The 23,337-nt window shown below is 44.3% G+C and overlaps 1 protein-coding gene across 5 annotated transcripts in view; it reads left to right on the forward strand.

Annotated features, from left to right (window-relative positions):
* Nucleotides 1-21,680: 21,680 nt before the first annotated feature.
* Nucleotides 21,681-23,337, forward strand: part of PWWP2A (PWWP domain containing 2A) — a 56,420-nt gene continuing 54,763 nt past the window's right edge. For 3 of the 5 annotated variants that reach the window (XR_007905608.1, XR_007905607.1, XR_007905609.1), the window contains exon 1: nt 21,684-22,535. Coding sequence is in view for 2 of the 5 variants with exons in the window: in XM_051793964.1 (XP_051649924.1) it covers nt 21,880-22,535 (656 nt within the window). In the remaining 3 variants the exon portion in view is untranslated. Of the gene's footprint in view, nt 22,536-23,337 lie in introns of all 5 variants that reach the window. The other 2 variants (XM_051793964.1, XM_051793966.1) reach the window with 2 other exon arrangements.

The raw sequence follows: 23,337 nt of genomic DNA on the forward strand, positions 1-23,337 counted from the left end.
ACCTGTGCCCACACCCCTTGGAGATATACTTTTATGACCCATGTGAGTCATTGGCATCAATGCCATTGACTTGTGTGAAAATCAAGGTTATCATGCAATGAAACATCCTGGAGAATAATCTGGAGATCAGCAGAAATCAAGGCCAAAAGCTCAGTTTTCCTTTTAGTGTATATTTAAACAAAGTGATACAATTTTACTTTCAAGATTCCACTGGTTTTGTGTTCAGGATGGAATAAAGGTAAAATAAGTTTTAATGAAACAGGGAGAAAATGGCTTCAAAGCAGTGTCCTGGGATCAAAGCCTTTTTCTGTTTGGAAGCATACTCTATATAATTGAAATATGAAAATGAGAAACAAGCTGCCCAATTTTCAAAGTAATTCTGGTAGGATATGGGCAATGACAAGATTCTGGGTTTGAGATTTGAACAGGAAAACATTTCCCGCCTCAGGAAAATTTTTGCAGTTTCTAAACTTATTCTTACAGGGGAAAAATAAGACAATTTCAAGACTAATACACTGACTGATGAGTGAAGAGCCTGAATCCAGCAAGAAGGGAACTTCTAATGGGACTTTCCAGTAGCTCAGCACAACTGGCTGAACAAGTCCCTAGCTAAGATTCCTGAGCTCCCCCTGTGTATACCAAAAGCTCACCAAAGCTCCCCAGTGTCCAGCCCCAGCTGGAGAGAGGGTGACTGAGGAGATTGTCCTCAGGTGAGCACCAAAACCCTCTTGCACTGGACTCTGAGTGTTCCAAAGGGACCTGCACAACCCTGGGAAGCAGGTCCATGAACTCAAGTCATAAAGTCTTCTGTTCACATAAAACTTCCCGGGGGACAATGCCACTGAGGTGGTTACACCACATGGACCTTGGGAGATAGATCAGACTGGATAAGGAAAATAAACCAGTTCCGTGTAAAAGGAAAGAGATAATCAGATTATATGAACAGTACTTGAGCTTTTATATTCTCTCCCTATAAAGATCAGATGTTATGGACAAACTGTTTGTGCTGTGATATAAAAGTGCTGACATCTATGCAACTCTACGACACGGAGAGCTGTGGGAGCGTGGTGGGCACAGAGCCACTGTGCACGTCTGGAGTACAGGAAATTATCAATGAATCACTATTTGACTGGGTGGGTTGCTCTTGCCACACACTGAGTATGAGTTTATTCACCTCCAAGGAGCTGTACACTGCGCTGTGCATGGGAGTTCCAGAGCAGGTTACAAACATCCATCCAAACCATAAAGGGAAAGTGTTAATGAATGTGCTGCTCTGCCAGGCTGCCCAGGGTCAGCATCAGTCTACAGCAGGGTTTGGTAATGATGCCATCACCTCTTCCTGTCTGTTCAGGGGCATTTTTAATGTGCATTGTGAATTTGCACCCATGTTTCTTCACACTCATTTTGAAATAAATCTGTATTTTCATTCCTGCTTTTTTTGCTACAAAATGAAATGGAATTAAGTAGTGAATAAGTTTAGAAACTGCAAAAATTTTCCTGAAGCAGGAAATGTTTTCCTATTCAAATCTCAAACCTGAAATCTTGTCATTGCACATCTCCTACCAGAATTACTTCAAAAACTGGGCAGCCTATTTTTCCTATTTTCATTTTTTAATATTGCAGATTGAAAAGTGTCATTAAGCAGTCTACAAATACTGAGTCAGGACAATGTTTACTCCAAGAATAAATGAAATTGAGTCCCTCTGACTGTACTAAAGTTACAGTCAGTTGCACAATTGATCAGGTTACTCACAGTTCTGTCTCTTCAGTTGCAACTAAAACCAGTATCCATTTAATGATCTTCCACATTGTATTTACAGTATTCCTAATTTTCTTGCCTCTTCAGAGCTGTGAGCATGTGATGTGGCTTTTACACACCTGTACAGCAGGTGGGCTGGGCATTGAGCTAACCGGTGCAGAGAACTCCAGAATTACCACTTGAAAAGAATTAAAACAGAATTATCTAGTTACACAGGCATTTTAAATACAGTATGTACATTAAACCCATTCCAGCTACTACAGTGTAGAGCCTGCATGCATGCTGCAAACAACCCTGGTTATGTCCTACTTCTGCTTTACAGAACTCAGTTCAAATCCTACTGAATTAACAGCTGTAATTGAGTCCAGTGAAAAAATAAGGATATTTCCCTGGAACAAGGTGAGTAATAGAGAAAGGCAAAGGAATAAAAAGCTTCAGGTGTAAAAGCTGAAAAGAGCTTTCAGAAACGGGCCATTGTCTTCAGAACACTGGGACTACCCATCCATTTCATTCCCAGGGGTACCTTGTGTAGGGCAAACCAAAACTCCTTATTCCATAGCATCCTGGTCCATCTGGTGGGCACCTGCCAGTGCCTGTGGGGCAGGGAACGTGTCCCACACTTGTTCATCCTGGAGAAGAGGAGAGGAGACAGGTCAGACCTGATGGGGATGTGCAGCTTCCTCATGAGGGGCAGCTCTCTGAGACCAGTGACAGGACCCCAGGGAATGGCTGGAGCTGTGTCAGGGCAGGGTTAGGTTGGATATCAGGAAAAGGTTTTTCCCCCAGAGGGTTGTTGGGCACTGAACAGGCTCCCCAGGGCGGTGGGCACGGCCTCAAAGCTGACAGAGCTCAAGGAGTGTTTGGACAAGGCTCTCAGGAACATGGTGGGATTGTTGGGGTGTCCTGTGCAGGGACAGGAGTTGGACTGGATGATTCCTGTGATCCCTTCCAGCTCAGGATATTCTGTGATATACTGTGATATAATTCACTGATTACAATGAGAGGTTCTGCAGAAAAGCTTGACATTGTATTTGAATTTACTGGGATGATGTAAATTCCAAATGTGCTGCTGCTGTAGACAGTTATGTATAAGTTGTCAAAGAAGTAAAACTTGTGTGGAAGCTCATTCCTGAAGGAAAAGGTCGTCTAAAGTGAGCAGTTAATTCCCTGTGTCTCCCAAGTCATCTACCTCTGATATGCAAAACAGTTGAGTCTTCAAATGCTGCTGGGAACAGAGGGAGCTTTAAGGAACCAAATCAAAGGCCTCGAATATCTTTACTTTGAGAATTTACTTGCCACAAAGTCATAAATATAATGCTTTTACATTCCTTTTGTCTGTCAGAATCTCCCTGCCCTTGAATGCCTTCCAGCATCCTTTAAAGTTTATTAACCTCTCAGATGTGCTGCATAAAGCCAATGAGATACACTGGGAGACTGTGGAGATAAGGGAAGTAATTCCAACAGTGAATGAACTGGGCTGTGTGTCTTTGAAGTGCTTTTAGAGCTGGAATGCAACTGAACTGGGAGTACACATTCAAAATATAGGTAGGAACACTCCAGTGAACAGAAAGTTACATTTAATGATTCTTTCAGAATGAAACTTGCTCAGGAAAGCTTGTAAAGGCTTAAACCAGCTCTATCTGGCCATTATTGAGCAACCCTCTGTAGTAAATGACTAATGATTATTAATTCCTCTGGTACTCAGAGCAATCATTCATAATGAATTCAGAATGAACTCTTTTGGTGTTAATGTAATGTGTAATTCCAGGGGAGTCCTGTTACACTGCTGCCTTATTAAGTACCCATTCAGTCTAGTCCGAGGTGTTACTATTCTTAAGCCATAAGCAGAGAGAAGTAATTACCAACAACATGTGGCTGAATTATTGAACAGCTTGTACAGAGTTCAAATATTTAACAGAAATCCACCTGCCAGCTCTACAGGTGACACAGCCTAGACCCTGTCCTTGTCCCAGGTGGGACATGGATCTGCCCAACAAAAACAGGAGAAAAAGGATCCTATTAGAGATAGAAATATTTACAGGGGAGGAAGACACAGATCTGCCGAAAATACTGGATTTTTGAGGGACTCCCTAAAAGAAAATTCAATTATTTCCTGCTAAAACAGTCTGTTGGGAAAACCTTCTGTCTGTTTGGATCTCCAGAAAGGGATTTTCCAGAAAGGAACCCAACCAAGTGATTCATTGAAGCTGTACTAGCTGGCAGAGCTCCTGTAGGAAGTGTTCAGTTCTGACCGGTGTTCCTGGTCTCCGAGTGGTACCTCGGTGGGAATGTTGGGGTCTGGGCTGGGCAACTGAAAACAGAGAGCTAAACCTAAGGAAAAACATACCTGATACCAGCAACTTCTTGTGGATTTAAGTCTTCTTGTCTTTCTTTACGATTCTTCCCTTTAATTAGTTATCCCATACCAAATGTTATCAGTTCTATCCAATGACATGGAATGGGGACAGATAGCAGAAATTGGAGGCTCTATTGATTTTTAAGTTTAACAACAACTGCAACAGAAGACTTGAATTTTTTTATACCAGTTTCTGCTCAGGTAACCTGAAAATGCACAGTAAAACTGATTTGGGCTACTCTCAATTTAGTTCCCACAAAACTGGCCCGGTTTCTTTGAAATGTCATCTTTGGATTAAGAACCACTATGGAATATTTTGAAGCTCAATGGTTTTAGTCTAATACAGACAACATTTAAAAGGTTGTTAAAATGGAAGACATAATTCAACCTTATCTGCAGAGTCTCCTGACTAAAAAACTGAGATAAAGATACACCCTCTATAGATGTCTTATTTTGAAAGTACCTATAGTTCTAATGAAGTTAATAACTGACAACCCTAAAGATACAAATCATTACAACTACTCCTCTGGACTTTTCTGTTCAAACCCCAATAACAATCTCCCCGTTATCTACACAGTTCATGCGATGTGTTGTAAAGATTTTATTACTTGATAACATCTATATGATTGTACTTGCTGACACACCAGGACAACACAGCTCCAAATGGGAACTTATCTTCAAGGTAATCTCATTTGGAGTCTTCCCTCACATGGCTGTGGCCTCCTAACCATCCTCAGCCGCCACAAAAAGGGGAGAAAATCTATGTTCCAATACCGAATGAATGTGCACCACATGGGAGTGCTGGATATCAGGAGGAATTTCTTCATGGAATACTCAAGATATATGGGATACTCAAGAGCATTTTCTTTAATATATTGCACAGTTTACTCCATGATACCTACAGTGAGAAATTCAGGCAAGCAAGGGGTTACCCTTCAGCTTCAATAACACAAATCCCCATTTAAAAACACAGATATGCATTTTGTATGTCTCCAAAGAAAACTTTCTAGGTCATTCAATACATGGAAATACATCTTTTGATTTTGAACCAGACTCCTTCTACTGCAAATGTCAACACAAGGTTTTCTTATTCCCAAAGTGGAAGGCATCAAAAAAAAAAAAATTTAAAGATATTGCTATTTCACAACTTCTTTATTTTCATGCATGTTTACTTATGTAATGTCACCATCTCTGTGTCTGGACTATCAATGGTTATTGAAGTGAATACACAAAGCTGCAGAGCTAAAGAAAGGCCAGATCTCCCACTTGGCTGCCAGAGGAACATCTTCCACTGTGAGGGTTAGTCAGAGTTCAGAATGGATGGAACAAACACACACATTATCATGCTGCTTCCCAGCCTCACTCAATACAGCACCAGTCCTGTACTTTAAATACATAATAAGTAGTTTGTCCCAGCTCATGAGAGATGGGATGAACAGCCAGAAATCCTGACTCAAGGCTGCCTGTTAAAATATCAATAGACACCTCCCCACCTTTCAGACACAATTGTTTCTCCAGAACATGGCCCTGTATCTTTATCGAAGTGAAACCAGGACCTCCCCAGAATCACAGAATCATTCAGTTTGGAAAAGACCTCCAAGGTCATCAAGTCCAACCTGTGACTGATCCCCATCTTGTCACCCAGACCAGAGCACTGAGTGCCACATTCAGTCATTCCCTGAACACCTCCAGGGATGGGGACTCCACCACCTCCCTGGGCAGCCCCTTCCAACACCTGACAGCCCCTTCCATGAAGAAATTCCTCCTGATGTCCAGCCTGAACCTCCCTTGGCACAACTTGAGGCCATTTCCTCTTGTCCTGTCTCTTGTTCCCTGGGAGCAGAGCCTGACCCCCACCTGGCTCCCCCCTCCTGTCAGGGATTTGGGGAGAGTGAGAAGGTTCTCCCTGAGCCTCCTTTTCTCCATGCTCAGTCCTCCCAGCTCCCTCAGCTGCTCCTGGTGCTCCAGACCCTTCCCCAGCTCTGTTCCCTTCTCTGGAAATGCTCCAGCCCCTCAGTGTCCTTAAATTGAGGGGCCCAGAATTGGAACAGACTAGAGGGGCCACAGCAGTGCCCAGCACAGAGGGACAATCCCTGCCCTGGTCCTGCTGCCAGACTTTGGCTGGTACAAAAATATTGCTCCATCTATTGCACTTGTAAAACCTGATGTTTTATTTGTGCACATCAACCCCACACAGTGAAATCCTGCTATCCAGGGCATTCCTTCAGCTGCAGTTCCTGAAGCTCTATCAAAGGGAATATCACATTTAGATACTACTATGGGACAGACACCTGCCTGGTGATGGGAGAAGTTATTTCTACAACAGGAAACCACCCAAAGAAGGATTTTGTCTTAAAAGAATCTCAAAGGCAGACAAGAAAAACCAGTGTTTGGGTGAATTTTTCTTATGTTAGTGCAGTGTTTACAAAGTGCCCTGTTGAAAATACTGATGCAATTCAACCATGCAGGAACAGAGAGGGTTTGAAAATGTGAGAAGCAGAGAAAGATCCACTTCTTTTCTTGAAATACAAGAAAAGCCAGTTTTCTTTGCACAAAAGAACTTTTTGAGCTTCAGCTACGCTTTGATGTGTGTGATTCACAGTAACATCTCACTGCATATTTTACAAGTATTTGAAATTGTTTATATTGCCTTAGATACATGCAAAAGGAGAAATAAATATACTTTTGTGGCAGAGAAACACATACATTTCACGTGCCATTTCTTCCCCATCTCCAAAACAAGTAGATCTTTGCAACTGCATGTTCTAGTCACTAACTGCTTTTATTACATCTAGAGTCTGTCTTCAGTGGTTTTATTTATTCTTGAGTTCCTCAGCAATAAATTGGCTGTTATTAATCAAACAACATTGATGTAAAAGTGGGAAAATGAGACTATGTTGCTAACAGCTGTGATTTTCTCAAACCCTGGAATAAGCCATACTTTTCTTCAAGATTCCTTCCAGAATCAGAAGAAAAATCTGGAAAACACTTCAAAATCTGAAATTCCACTTGAAGTTTCTTTACTCTGTAGTACCAAACAACAGCTGTTTCCATCCTAAATAGCAGGAAAGCATCAGAGGGGGAAAAAACCTAAACAGTGACAAATTTGTTTATTTTTTAAAACTTGATTTTTAATCTAAGCCATTTTTGAATGGCTCAGATTGGTAACATACACAGATCACTTATTCTCAGGGTGCTTAAAATGCTTAGTTTAGTGACTGGAGAATCAACTTCACAATATTCTGGTTCCTCAGGCAGAAAAGGCTCTGACAAAATTTGCAGTTTAAAAAGCAGTTGCATCCATCATTAATGCAGGATTCCAGTGGCCAGGATTATTGCTGTGACTCCCCTGGTGATTTCAGAAGCAGCCAGGATTCCTGTGAGTGTTTCCTCATCCAGGCCCTGTCTGCCATCCAGGTGAGCTCACCTGTGCCTGGCCCACAGCACCATCCAGCGACAGAGCTTTGTGCTGCCTCTGAGCTGGGGCCAAAATCTGTGGTTTGTAAATCCACAGCTGCAGCTCGTGTCCTAAAAGACAGAAGGTGTAAAGAAACCAAAATAGTTCAGCTCTTCCTGCATCAGACTGGAATTTTTGTTGTACTTATAAAATTCAAGATCACAGAATCACAGAATGACAGAATCAGAGACTGGTTTGGGTTGGGAGGGACCTTAAAGATGATTTATTTCCAACACCCTGCAGTGGGCAGGGACACCTTCCACTAGTCCATCACACATACACAGACTGTGATGCAAAGTCTGGGTGCATAATGTGGATTTTAAAGCCAAGGGGGATCTAGTGGTTTCTCTGATCACCATTCTTTGATCTTAAAACCATCAACCTGCATTTCTACAGAGCTTTTCTACCAATTTGTACTCTCGGGCCCAGTTTATACCTTAGTTTTTGTGGGGCTTTTTATCTGCACTGTTGCCACCCAGAATTACTATTTGCAACCCAAGCAACACCAAGAGCTTTCTGTTCAGAAGCACTGAGACCTTCTGTGCCCCAAAGCTCCACAGCCTCCCCCTTCCTCTCCAAGAAGAAAAGCCTGTGAGATGGTTGTTCCACGCTGCTGTTCCTGTGCTTGCACAAGGCTGACCAGAGGGATGAACAGAAGGTCTGCTCTCCCTCCCCTCCTCGGGCTCCTCAGAGCTGCAGAGTGGATTGCTCAGGGCTGACTGTGGAGCGTGGATGTCCCTGCAGGAAGGAGGAATCCCTGCAGAGAAACAGGGAATCCCTGCGGTGGCAACTGGCCACAGAGCGATGCTCACAAGGGTGGAGGCAGCAGGAGAGATGTTTGTCCAGCCCCTGTGATTAAGGACTGGAGGAAAGCAGAAAGGTACTGGATGGGGAACTGCAACGAGAGGTTTCACATCCCTTCTTTATTCCTGAGGAGGGATGATCAAACTGGGATTGATTTGTATGGGGTCATCACAGCACAAAAGGCCAGGAAGAGAAATGGCCTGAAGCAGCTCCGTGGCCTCTCGGGCTGTGCAGTTACAGCCCAGCTGAGCACACAGTGCTGCAGCTCTGCCTCTCCCATGCTGGGGATGGGAATCACAGGGAACCCAAACACAGGGAACACTGAAATCCTTCGGTACTAATTTATGGTCTTGTTTGAGAAAGAATCCTTCTCCTACAACAATGGTATTTTTTTGAGAGGTTTGGTTTTGTCTGGTCAGTGCCTTCACATTTAAGTCTTTGTGACCTACATACAGACATGATCCAAATAAAAAATTAAAGAGAAAGAGAGCTCTATGTGACATTGCTTGGCTGAGCCAGCCCTGGAGCTGCTGTGGCCTCTGTATTATTTTCTCACACAGGGTCATCAAAGAGTTTATACAAATTTTGTTTGGTTGTTTTGTTTTCTTCATTATCATATAAATGTTTAAAAATCTATCTTCAAGAAAAACATAGAGTTTACCCACTGAAGGTGGCAGTGATGGACTCACCCTTGCTAGTGCTGTTATCTTGATACTATAAAGAAAAAAAGTCTGGAGTTATATCTCTTAATAAAACACAGGACTGAGCACAAAGTGAAGGTCCTGGGAGTTCCCACTGAGCCCCAGTGACTGAGACACAGCTTCCTGTGCCAACATAGGTGAGTTTAAATAATTTTCACCAAGACACTTCAATGAGGTTTGGATGGCACAAGAAATTACTCTGGGGATATGAAATCCAACCCCTGCTATAAGTTCCATTTAAATCAAGATTGGTGGGACCATGACTACTTGTTAAGCCTGGATAAGATAAATTTGGTATCAGTTCAACTCCCATGGCTGGAAACTTGCTGCAAACTGGCTTCATAGCATATGTTCCATTTAGAATAATCCAGGCTCTGGGTCAATGTCTGCCTGCAAGTGAAGTTGTACCATTTGGGCAAACAAAAAAAATAACTAAGGACTGAAGTGTCCTGAAGGTTCCTCTGCTTTGTGGCTTGTCCCTGCAGGTCAGGGCTCTGAAATACCTGCACAAAGAAGTGCAACTCCCACAGTCTGGCACCTTCCAGCAGCCCCACATTGCTCAGCAGTTTGAGAGAACAACAGGCATTTCAGCACAGAGAAGGAGAAGCAGCTGGTGAGGGGATGAAGGAAGAGACAGAAGCAATTATACTCTTATGGGTATCAAACAAGCCCACATCACTCTTACTTGTGCTTGGGGGTGCAAGGCCAGCTTGTATCACCTTTGCTGCTGATTGTTTTTTTGACAGGAATTGCTCCCTAAACAGTCATGTTCAGTGATTATTTGTCTCCTTCCTGCTTCCTCTGATTACAGCCAGACTGGGATATCCCTGATCCGCATAAAAATGAATATTTTAAAAGCCAGTGCTGTCCTCCAAGGAGCTTGTGCACTGTTAGGTCTCCAGATTTACTGCACTAACAAAGAGCAATGTAGTAATGAGGTAGATGCAAGAGGCTACAAATGGGGAGAAAAGAGCTAAAAGAAAAGGATTTTGTTTATGATACCTATCTGACTGTAAATTATCATTGAGGTCCTGCCTTTTTATAGGGAATTTTCACCAAATTTTGTAGCCCCACTCTGTATGATAACAGCTCCTCTTGACTCTTGACTCAGCACATGCACTGGGTTTTGCCTGTGAGGATGAACAGCCAGGAAGCACCACCATCCAAAACTAAAGCATATTTGAACAGGACCTTTGATGTGTCACTGTGTTGTATCAAGTTCTCCTGTTTCCTGGGTCTCTGCATGAGAGGCTTTCCCACAGCGTAACAGCCGTTGGTGCTAAATAGCAGCTATTCCCTGTGGTCCATGACAGGAGCACAGATTTCCCCAGAACTACTGAGGAAGCACAGTTATTAATTGCAATATGTGCACCCAGGCTGATACAGCTGGTGACAGAAATGCTAATGAATGCAAGGAACTGTGTCCTCACTGTGTAAAACATGTCACAGGCTCATCTCCTGCCTTCACAGTTCTAACTCCTCTGCCTATTTCCATGGTGTTAATTTTCCTGGTTTCCCCTCAAAAGAAGGTACAAGTCCAAGCCATGGCTCAAATCTATTCCCTTCTGAGCATATTGCTTTGCATTAATCCCAAACCAGTTGTGTAACTGAAATATTGGTCCATTTTCCCTCCCCATCCATTGCTGTCGTTCCTCTCCTCCAGCCATTCACCAGCTCTGCTGCTACAAGGGCCCTGAAATCCAGAATATCCAGCCTTGGCTCACTGTGGGGGACCCTCTCTCCCACCATATAAAGCTTTGTGGGTGCTTTATGCCTATGAAGACTGTCTCTATGTGCTTAACCCTCTGAATTGACTCATATTTTCCACCATTTGGGAATGATTCAAGAACTTCCTTTGGCCTGACCAGATCTGACTCATTCTAGGCAATTTCAGGAATTAGAATCAAATTGAGATTGGTGTAGAAAAAACACAATTATAGTCAAATTGTAACTACAGCCTCTCTGCTGATGTGACAAGGAATTCCTGGCCTCCAGTCTGCAGGCAGAGGCAGGATTTATCTGCTCTATCACTGGTCCAAGTCTGCACCAGCCAGCCAATTTGATTTTATTCTGAGGGAAAAACATCCTGAGTACCATGAATCCCTTTTATATTAAATTTATGCCATAGAGGAAAACCCTCTTACAGTTACAAAAAATCCACTCATATATGAAAACATGATGAAAAAACAGAGAAATAATATCACATTTCCACAATTACAATGTATTAGAGAACAGTGTTTTGAACTCTAAAATGCACTTTGTTTTGAGTGGTTTACACAAGCATTTAAGCCTTTCAAATTTCATACAGGAGGCAGCTGCAAAGTCTGTTCTGTGCCTGAAAGCACAGATGAGGTATAGAGGATGCTTTGTGATGACTGATTATATTACATTTATCAAATTTTAAACCCTACTGACTTTTACATCTTTCATTCTTCATCTCAGAGAGGATAAGACATTTTCTCCTTTCTCCTTCTGTTCCTTCCCCTGCACTGGGGAGATGTTTGGCTGCTTCAGCTTTTATGCAGAATCCCAACTGCATTCTCATTAAGAGATAACATGATTGAATTCTGTTAATTCTTTTGGGACCCAGACCCTTACACTGTACGACTCACCATACTCATTTACTACAGAAATGTGTCACTTGACAGGCACATCATGAAATTCCAGATTTCAGAACATTTTTGTCATTCCAATGGATGCCAAAACAGAACAAACTGACCACCCCCAGATATGTACTAGACCAAAGTACAGAACTGGTGATGGAACATTCAGTAAACATCCAAGTGACACTGTAATCAATGACAAGGGGGTGAAAGCAATTCCAGGTGCCAGTGATGCTCTGACATGAATTATCCAAAGTGCAGACCTCAAAACCACAAGGAACAAATCCTGTATGATGGGCAGATTGCTTGGAAGCAGTTTTAAATAATTCTCAATCTTTTCCCCATAATAAATACAATTACATGGTACAGTTCATTTGTTTTTCCAGCAGTTTTCCATCTCTTTTTACTCCAGAAGTTAGGTTGAGCCTAATAGAGGAACTCTATAATCTAGCAACAAATCAGTCATTACTGGGTCCTTCCTTTTCAGCATGAAGTATCTCTGTTGTAGTTTAATTTCTGTATTTTTAAACTAGTATGAACTATTCCTGGAAAATGCATTTTTAAAGCATTTCTCGATTTTTTTAGAAGCCTAAAAATGCCAACTACAAGCCCGAAGAGAAAAAACCACACACTTCTAACCAATTGTTCCAGTGAACAGAAATGTATTTAAACTGGCAAAGTTGTCTTTTCCCAGGAGAGTTTGTGCTGCTCAGCATGGTGGTTTCAGCTGTAGTGGGGAAAGAACTCCATCTGTTAAAAAATAAAGTGCTGTCCAGCTACATCAGCATATCCTTGGTGCTGCAGGCTTGGCCCTTGTTCTGTGATAAGCCCCATATGGGGAATTAGATTAGTACAGCTATAGAGAAATGCAACGTGGGTACACCAACATATTTCCTCAAAAGGCTGGTGAAACAGTTGTGGAAGGCTGGCATTTTTCTTTTTATTATTTGCTGAGGGGTGAGTGGGGAGAGTTTCAGTTGGACAGCTCTAGAAAGAACAGAATTTGTGTTATGAAAGATACTGATACTGCATCGTCCTTCACATGCAATTCAAGATCAGACATTACTGCTGTTACACCAGTGAAATAACAGTGTTTAAACATTCTGAACTATTTTCATGCATTTTACCTTTTAAGAATCTGCAGTACCTGCTGAGCACCACTATTCAAGTTCCCTTCCCTGAGGCAGACATATTACTTTACTTCACAACCTATTCTCTAGTATTTAAATTAGTTGGTAGCAAAACAAATAAAGTGTGTGGTGACATTGAACATTTGCCTAGAAAATACATTCTATATTTAATTACAACATTGAAACTCCTGGCCTACAGATAACACAAGATGCTTTGTAGAAAATACTGTACAGCCTCAGTAGGTTCAACAGTATCATAGAATCATAGAATATCCTGAGCTGGAAGGGACCAACAGGGATCATCCAGTCCAACTGCTGGCCCTGCACAGGACACCCCAACAGTCCCACCATGTTCCTGAGAGTGTTGTCCAAACGCTCCTTGAGCTCTGTCAGCCTTGGGCTGTGACCACTGCCCTGGGGAGCCTGTTCAGTGCCCAACCACCCTCTGGGGGAAGAACTTTTTCCTAATATCCAACCTAACCCTGCCCTGACACAGCTTCAGCCATTCCCTGGGGTCCTGTCACTGGTCACACAGAGCAGAGATCGGAGCTGCCCCTCCACTGCCCCTCGTGAGGAAGCTGCAGATCCCCGTGAGGTCTGACCTCAGTCTCCTCTTCTCCAAATCAACAAGCCAAGTGCCCTCAGCTACTCCTCCTACAACTTCCCCTCCAGACCCTTCACTATCCCCACATCACTCCTTTGGACACTCTCTAAGAGCTTTAGATCTTTCTTATTTTGTGGCACCCAAAACTGATATAACTGTTGATACTAACCAGATAGAAAAAGTCAGGACCCTGGTATGTGACAAATCTGCGAGCATTCCTGCTAACCTCAGGAATATAAAAACTGGGCTTTTGCAGCTTCAGAAGTCACTTGACAAATGGAAGAATTGCAAAAATCTGAACCACCCCATTCCAGCTTTCTGACAGAGGCACATTCACAAAGTCCTGGGTTCAGCCAGACTCCACGGGCCGTGCAGTTGTGACGTGGGTAAAAACATTCTGTGAGACAGCACTGCCTTCCTGCTTAGGGCTTTGAACAGTCCACCTCTGTAACACAACAGTTCAAATTGCATTGAAATGCTCTAAACCCCTGCTCCATGTCTCAAAATCACCTGTTAAAGCTCTTCATGGCTTCCTGGTAACAAAACAATGCTCTGAATATAAACAAGCATCCAGTGCTCCACATTGTGCTGTGGCAAAACTTGCATGGACTTCAACTGGCAGGTGGGTCACAGACAATGATTGTGACAAACAAAAAACACAGGAGCAAAAAGGCAAGATCCAGCCACTCTGATCCCAGGGAATGCAGTTAAAAGGCACAGTGTTTTTCAAATTATCAAGATTAGTTTAATTACATTAGTCTTCTGCTTTTAGAGTCGCTAACAAACAGATATGCAGAAGTCACAGGCTGAGTGACACTGTGACAGAGCTGTTATTGTACCTTGGCACTTGTCACTCTATGGACTTGTCTATGACAGGACCAAGGAAATGGATTTCTTAGCACTGACTGCATCACTCCAACTCTACACTCCCCAAAACTTTCGGACAAGCAACATTTACCATCTTTTCCCTCAGATCCCCACGTGTCCTCATCAAATGTCTCATGTCAACCATCTCTAATATGGTTTAGTGAACCAGCTGCTGATGACCAACCCTTGCAAAACAAACAGAGGAGTTTATTGATTACAGTATCAGGGCCACAGCCTGTTTTGTTCTGGAGATGGTGGAATGTTTTTTACATGGCTGTAAGTCTTGAGTTAAAGAGTCTCTGAATGAAGACCATGCAATTTCCCAACCATTGCCAATCAAGCACATACTTGAAAGGTACAAGAGCAAGTTCTTAACATGATGGATTATTTCTCTTAATGTGCAAACCCATTCCAAACAGTGTTTCCCCAGAGCCAGAAGTTACAAGATTATATGGTAAGAGTAATTAAGAAGTGATCTAACTCTGTCAAATGAATTGTATTGCAAAGGACCATGCTGGGTATTGCTGATGAGCTCTGACAGGAATATAAGCCTGATGACTCCATAAATTGATCCTACCTGGAATTAGATTAGGTAAGGGTAAGAAAACATGCCTGACAGATATGCATAGAACACAGGGATACACTTTTCCTTGTTTTGAAATACACTTGGGACAGCAGGTTCCACAACTGAAAGTCCACAAGAAATCACAACAAGAGACACTGAGAAGAACAAAAATCTGTAAGAGGTGTGGTGGAAGGACCTTAAAGAGCTAAAAATTTGTACTGTCTTTTAAAGTAGGGACATAAGGACACAACCACTCTTCCCTCTCCCCCCCCTCTGCCCCGCCAAAAAAAAAGGCTGATTGAGGGCAAGCTCTGTAGTTTATTTCCTTATATATTCCTCCTCGACACCTGAGATATTTTAAAATGAATAATAACTTTCCATTTTTATTACACATGAGGGTTCATTCGTTATTTTTATCAAGAATGGAAAAATACACAAAGCAGACAGGGACAGACACAGTCCAAGATTTACTTTCAAAATCAGAAGAGCTGAAAATACTTGTCTGTGATGACAGCAGCTCTTGAGTTGGTAAACTGAGCACGTCAGATGTGGCCTGAGGAAGTAAGAGGGTGGATAAAAGGGAACCCTGTGGAAAGACAGAAAGAAAAATGAAACAGATAGACAAAGCAGGAATGGGAACCAATCATCCAGCAAAATGTTACCAAAAAAAAATGTCAGGGAAGGAAAAAAAAAGTCTGGCATTGAAAATTGCTAACTGCAAGTTTTTATTCTAATTTTGTCAGAGAACAGAGCATCTGATAAAGAGATGAAATGTGCTCGGGCACAGAGACATTAACATACACAAATGGGCCATGACCTCTCCAACTGTTGTTAGTGCCTTTGTGTGTGTGTGTTTGCAGCCATCAGGAGGGACAAATTAATCCTCAGTGTAATTGGATTAAAAAGTCAGTGGAATTACATCAGAAATTATTATTACCCCAAATATCTTTATATTGATGTGATTATATGGTGGGGGAAGTTACCAGCTCAGTGTGGCTTTCCTCCCACTGCTCACAGGAGAGTTGCAGAGCTCAGGGCAAGCTGGGATTTATTTTTGGGTTTGGTTAGGTTTGTTTTGTTTGTTTTTTAACTGAGAATTCAACTGCATGGCAAGGGTAAGCTTTCAATACCTTTGTTTGGCTTTTTCAAGCACGGGGAAAGGCTTGAAAAACTTGAATGCATTGTCATTTATGCCCCACCCCTCCCTTTTGAACATTTCAAAACTATCACGAGAGAGGCAGAAGGAATCACATTAGTGTGGGATCCCAGGCTCCAAAGTGTCTCTATTTTATGACTTTCAAAACACTGGAGAGAGTGAACTCAAAGGAAGATCCAGTTACAAAACATACCAGCTATGAATGACATGTGGAAATTCCTGCAAGGATGTGAGACAAGAGTTACTTGGTCTTATTCAGGTAAAGCAGGAAGGCAAGTTGGCTTCAGGAGGCACAGCCTTTGGAAATCTACCCAGAAAATCCCAATATTTGTTCTATTTTGGTGACCACACTGCAGTGCCTAGCTCTGATTTGCAGCCAATCCATATATAATTGTTGCATGTAAGACAATGTCTAGATGGGAAACACATTTGTCTCCACCAGACACTTTACTGAAATACATCCAACTGGTTAAGTAAAACAATTAGCAAGAAAGATGAATGTATCAGTAACTCTTCGTTGAAGGAGATAAATTAATTTGTAATTTATGGAATAACTAGATGCATCTGAAATACTAATGATCTGGTTGCTGTGTCATTGTCAAGGATGACATTTAGCACTCACACAACACTTCATCCTCAAGTTGTTTTTAAACATTCACTATAATTAAAACACATTAGACTTCTGTGAGTGAAAAGTTATTGTTCATTTTTCACAGCCAGCAGAGCTGAGGCTACAAATAAGTGACAAGGAGAAGGACACAGTGTCACAGACACGCTGGCAGCTGCTTCAGCTCGGGAAGTACAATGGATCCAAATGATTACCAGTCAATTCTGTTTCCTCTATTGTCCCATCTCCTTGGGCTCTGTCAGCACAAAACCTAAATGAGAACAGACTATGTAGGATTCCCACTTCTGTAAGTAACTAAGGTCAGTATTTTACAGTCCCTGTTTTTCCTATTTGACATAAGATTTATCTGCAGGGACCACAGGTAAGGAAAAGCCACAGCTCCACAGTTGTACGTTCTCTGATGTGAACAGAGCTTGTCTGCAGATGTAGAATAACCCCAGAAACACTACAAAGAACAAAAAATTGCTTTGACATATTATTTATGGCTAGAGAGACTTCTGTAATTTGCTCAGAGGAGTTCTGTGAGAAATTGTAAATTAATCACCATGCTGCCTTACCTACAGTTGAGTTAGGTCCCCAATTTATTTTAGTTTCAGTGATAATGCCAAAACAAGTAATTCTTAACAAAATAGCCAGGAATTTGAGATGAGTACTTTCACAGCAGGCAGGCAGGGATCAGGACAGGAACAACACAGCAGTTATAATATGGGCTGGGAATAAATGCAACACACTTCAGTGGGATACAAATAGTCCTCGTGGTACTGCAGGAAAAGCTGCAGAGTTATTTATATTGGGGTGGCAGGTAAAAGTTACAGCCAGGGTTGGACCCAGTTGTTTTGAGGTGGTGGTGGTGGGTGTTTTACCCAATTGTTTTGTGCTCTATACAAACACACAGAGACCCCCATGCAACTTGAAATCTACATTTTGAAAGAAGTTTAATCAGAAGAAAAACAAAAAAATAAAATAAATGACGACAACAACAAAAAAACCCCAAACCACAAAAACTCCAACTCGGACAATGCACTGCCCAAAAAAGTATTTCCATCATGTAATTCCTACACAAGTACATAGAAAATACTGCAGAAAACACTTAGGAACAAGTTTACAGATAAAAGAAAGGCTGGAGTACAAGTTTCTTCTCCTTCAGTCATTGGCGATATTAACCAGCATGCACCTAGAAATAATGGGATGAGGAAACAGGTCAGGAAAAAACCAAACAAAGTTGGAAAATACTCAGAAACCCCAAAAGGCTCTTTTACTCCAAATTCCAGTCCTGCCTTAGGCATATTTTTTATCCTTTCAACTTTTGAAACACTACAGAAGTTACTTCTTATAAAGATGCTGCAGTAACCAGGATATTTCTTGACTTGAATCAGTTAAGAAATAACTTTCCAAATTAAGTTTTTAAATGAAAGATATTTCATTATTTCAGTAAAAGACAGTTACATTGTATGTGTGGAAAACTAGATATAAGGTGATACTGTTTCAAAATATGAAACAGTAGCTGTGTTAGGAATTTTGCACCTTCAAAGTCGTTTTATTCAATGGAAAAATCCATGGAGATGCAATTGGATACCATCAGTACCTGAGGCTGCTCAGACTGCAGAAGAAAGCAGAAACCAGTCAGACTATAAGGTAAGACAGGAAGTAGCTTCAGATTCACATTTAAAATTATAGAGTCTGAAACATGTCAGCAATGAGCCAATGCCAGCACTTCACCCCAAAGGCTCACTTACAGCACCCCAGCTATGGAAATGCATTTAAATCAACTCTCCATATGGACGTAGGGTAAAGCCCCAGTCTTTGACTTCATGTCTTGTTGGCAAGAAATTTAGCACATAATTAACTTTTCAAATTGCAGAGTAGACTTCTGGGTCATGTGAGATTTCACAAATCCTTTAACAGTCATTCATAAGCCCAACAGAGTGAGCTTTATGTCTACAGAATTCAGTTATCAAACATTACAGGAATGACTGATTTTTTTTTCACCCCATATCAATTTTCTGTAATAAGTCACTAACAAAGTTTCAAACCTGCTTAATTATACTTAACAATTCTTTTAAGAGCATGCTATAGAAGCAGCAAGTTTGCTACATACAATCAAGACCCAGTCTTTGCTTTCAATTTATTTGCCTGGATTCCTCTGCATTGCTTACACACATTGCTTTCCTTGTTTTTAAGTAGGAAAGCCTTGAAAATTTCACAACAGCAGATCGTGCCTTGCAAACGCTGAATAATGGATTTATTAACACTGCATAAAACTGTGAACACTAAATTCGGTGGAGCTTTTTGTGAGAGCCTCAGGCCTTCCCCAGGGTCACAGGAAATTGCTGTCACTGTCACAGCCACAGGAAGCCATTGTCACTGTAATTCAGACTGAGCAGGGGAGCAAAGCACGATGCTTCCTGTGGCACAGTGTTTCTGTGTTTGCAAAGAGCCAGCAAAGGCTGCAGCTACTGCACTTACATAAACCACAACCTCTTGAATGTGTGCAGTCCCAAAGTCTCAGCAAGGCTCTTGTTTGAAAACCTCCTCTCTAAAATTCTTACACCCCAGCCTAGATATTAGGAGAGGTATCTCCTGTCCTACCTGCTATAAAGTCTCCCTATACATCCACACACACCTTTAGAGCTGTTGTGTGCTCACACTGAGATCAGCTGCAGCAAGAGCAGGCATAAGGAATTTATACATACCCAGCTACCTTGGATACCAGTAACACCACAAATTCCAGGGTGCAGCTCCTTCTGGAGACTAACACAGCTTTACTGCTGTGGCAACTAAATCAGCTCCAAGGAAGCTGAGGGAAGCCGCATTTTGGCTTCACTGTAACCCTGATTATTCTTCATTTATGAATATTGTTCCTTAAAACCTTGCATTTTGTGTTGGCTCTTTCCTGGCAGTGCATGTCCAGGGAATGTGATGCTCAGAGAATGATGGGCATCTGAATCTATGCAGCATCTTAAAACTACACCCACCCCACCCATTGCACTTAATTAACAGACATGCTGTGACTGTTCACAGACCTCCAGATCTGAGTTTCAAGACAGAACAAATCAATATCACTAATACTGAGCACACAGGTCTTTAAACTGTCAAGTTTAAAGATTTCTGTGTCCCAGATCCTCATCACATCCCATCTTGCCCACACAAACCATTCTTTCCCCGTGCAGAGAGATCCACTCAGACCTGCTGCTTACAGGCCTCATGCCTGTAACCACATCACATCCCTTCACTCTCCCCACCCAAAATTACACCTTCCTCAGCTTCCCATCCTGCCAATTTGCTGTAACACATCTTTGTAGAGCTTTACATTTTTCCTGCATTCATTTTGTTTTATTCCCTCCAATTGTCTCAGTTCCTCTCTCTAATTTATAGTTTCTTCTTTCCACTTCTGTCCTTCCTGCCACTTGCTGAACACAGATTTGTTTTAATTTACAGGGAGTGTGTTAGTGCAATCTGTTTCATTAATTTAATTCATTGTGTTTTGGCAGTTTCTAAAGGTTCCAGGATAGAAACAAGACTCCAGCTATGCCAATCACTATGCAGACCAGCCATTGTAAGACAAATCCCATCCTAAGGAGATTACAGGTTAGATTTAAAATAAATAGAAATCAAATGGTGGTCAAAGGAATTTGGGATGGGAAAAAAAATTATATAGTGAGGGCTTTTTTTGTTAAATTTACAAGTTTCATCCTGCATCCACATGACTGCTGTTAGCATGCTTGGATTTAAGGGTTGCCTATGGTATCATATTTCTGTGGGCCATTAGACTGGTACATAAATGCCCTTATTCACCTCTTTTGAAAAGCACATATAGTACCTTCCAACATTCAAATGAGCTGCTCGTGTTGTATTTTAAGACCCCACAGTAGGGTCGAGCACATAATCTCCTCTGTTACTGCAATAGAGCAGTTTGAACAAGCCATACACCCACATTTGTTTCGTATGTGGAGCATGGAGGTTGCTGGGGACTCCAGTAAGTGTAAAAAGACATCAGTTTGCATTTTAATGGCCCGTGTCTGCGGCAAGCAACACCTGCTGAAAAGGTGGAATCCAGTAGGACTTGCAAGAGCAAATCTTCCATTTTATGCCCATCCTTTACATAAATCTGAGCTTAACATAACAAAGAGCCTGCTGGGCTGAGCTGTTGGATCTGAAAGTCCAATCAGCTCAAGGGCTGAGTAGTTTCTTTGTGTTAGTTGGTAATTTCTTGTAGGTTCAGGATTTATTGCCCCTGTTGTCTGGCGGGCTCAGCAGCCCCAGCTGTCTGCAGTTAAACGCCAAAGGTACAGAATATCCACAAGAGATAAAACCTTTGTGGTTTGTAGCAAGGACCGTGACCCCTCCGGCCTCCCCTGCCTCAAAGGTGTCTGGCAACTTTGTTTCTGCGAACTTCTGAGTGCGACTGTTTGCAATCTTTTGAAACAGAATCAGAGAGCGGCTGTGGCTGCTCCCCCCCGGAAGCGTCCAAGGCCAGGTTGGACGGGGCTTGGAGCAACCTGGGATAGTGGAAGGTGTCTCTGCCCATGGCAGGGGGTTGGAACGAAGTGGGCTTTAAGGTCCTTTCCCATCCAACCATTCCAAGACCTTAAGGGAAAACACTAACTCCTTTCCTCCCCTTTTCAAGACTGCGTTTTCCACTTTACCCGATGTTCCTAAGTCATGCAGCACCTTAAAGTGCTGATTTATTATCCCTCGAAAGGCACCAGACTGGATCCCCCTGAGGGGCGAGCTAACCCCTTTAAGCGGCGAACTGGACACCCCGAGAGGCAAGTTCACCCCCCTGAGGAGCGAAGTGATGCCCGTAAAGGGCGCTCCGATGCCCCTGACGGGCGCGCTCCACCCCTCATGGCCACCCGCCCTCGCCATCTTCCCCCGCGCGCTCCCCAGTTCCCGCCCCGCGACAGACACCTGGCGCCGCCAATCACCGCCCTCCCTCGGGAGCGGCGCCTCCCTCCGCCAATGAGATGTCGCAGCAGCCCCGCAAGCCCCGCCCCCTCACTCCGCGGAGGCCTATAAAGGGATAAGCCGCGCCCCCTCTTCCCCTTCCCGACTCGGCGCTGAATGAAGCCCCCGCTGGCCAACGGGAAGTTCCCGCGGGGTTTGACGGACCGCTGCGCCGTCCAGTAGAAGAGCAGCGTTGCGGCGCGCGCGCCAATCGGACGCCGCCTGCGGGCGCGGGGGGCGGGCCCTCCCTCCCCGCGGGCCGTGGCCGTCGCTCCCGCGGCTGGAGGGAGGCGGCGGAGAAAATGGCGGCCATGGCTGCGGAGGCGGCGGCGACTGCGGCGGTGCCGGGGGACGGCGGTGCCGGCGAGGCTGAGCCCGAGATGGAGCCGATCCCGGGCAGCGAGGCCGGTGCGGACCCTCCGCCTGCCGTCAGCGAGGCCGTGGAGTCGGCGGTGCCGGATGGCGAGGAGGCCGACGGCGGCAAGGCCGAGGAGCCGCCGCCGGTGCAGCGCGCCCGGAGCCCCGGCGGGACGCGGGAGCCGGACGCGGGGAGGACGGAGGAGCCGCCGCCGTCGCCCCGCAGCCCCGCAGTGGAATCGCCGCGGTCCGAGCCCCGCGCGGCGCCCAGCCCGGGGTGCTCGGAGCCGCCGCAGCCCTGCCCGCCGCCCGAGCCCGCCCGGGAGCCGCCGCAGCCCTGCCCGCCGGCTGCCGGGGGCTCCGCGGGGCCCGGGGAGGAGCCGTCCCGGCCGGAGGAGGAGGAGCCGGATGCTGCCGCCGCCGTGGAGCCCGATCCGCCGGTGCCCGCGACCCCGGGCGCGGGGGAGGCGGAGGCGCCGGCGCTGCTGCCCGGCTCCGAGGTGCGGGTCACCCTGGACCACATCATCGAGGACGCCCTGGTGGTCTCGTTCCGGCTGGGAGAGAAGCTTTTTTCCGGGGTCCTCATGGACCTCTCGAAAAGGTGAGAGCTCGGGGGGGAGCCGGCTGAGCCCCCCACCCAGCGCCGGGGCCGGGAGCCCGCCCGGAGCCCCCCGGGGCGGGATGGGGGGCGGCCCCCGGGACCCTCGGGGGCGCTGCCCGGGCAGGGGCGGAGGGGCACGGCGGCTGCAGCCCCCCCTGCACTGCACTCCCTTCCCCTCCCATCCCATTCCCTCCTTGGCCCCGGTCCACCTGGGACCGAGTGGCTGCTATTCCCCGAGGAGCGGAGCATCAGTTCCCGGGCATCCTCCTCCTCCTCCTCGACCCTTCCAGCCGAGGGTGGGAAGGGCCCGGGGAATGGGAATGGGAAGATGGGAGAGGCGCGAGCACATGGGCACAGCCTTTGGGCTTGGCTGGGTTTCCACGGCGCCTGCAGCATCATCCCTGTGTGCCTGGGAAAAGGACCCGAGCTACAGATGTACGAAACAGACCCAGAGATCTCTTTTCCCTGTTCGTTCTGGCTTACATTGCCTAGGTAACCTTATTTTTCAGTACTTACTTTTTTCAGAATAATGGTTTTCAAGCCAGGCTGTTGCAGTTATCAGTGCAGTTATTAATTAGTACTAATTGCTCCTTGTATGCAAGGAATGAGTTGACGTTTATTGGTTCTTAAATATCCTTTTGGATGGGGAGGATTGTTATGTATCACCAAATAACTTATCAGACAGCCTTATCAGACTGAGCTTTAGGGTTTGCTTCTTTTCATTGCCTTCCTATAGCAAGGGATTCTTGGGAGACTAGAAATCGTTGTATCTTATAAACAATTTAACTGCTGTTTACAGGTG

The sequence above is a fragment of the Manacus candei genome, unplaced genomic scaffold (genome assembly GCF_025592945.1).
Source record: "Manacus candei isolate 608988 ecotype Guabito, Panama unplaced genomic scaffold, ASM2559294v1 h1tg000037l, whole genome shotgun sequence".
Lineage (NCBI taxonomy): Eukaryota > Metazoa > Chordata > Aves > Passeriformes > Pipridae > Manacus > Manacus candei.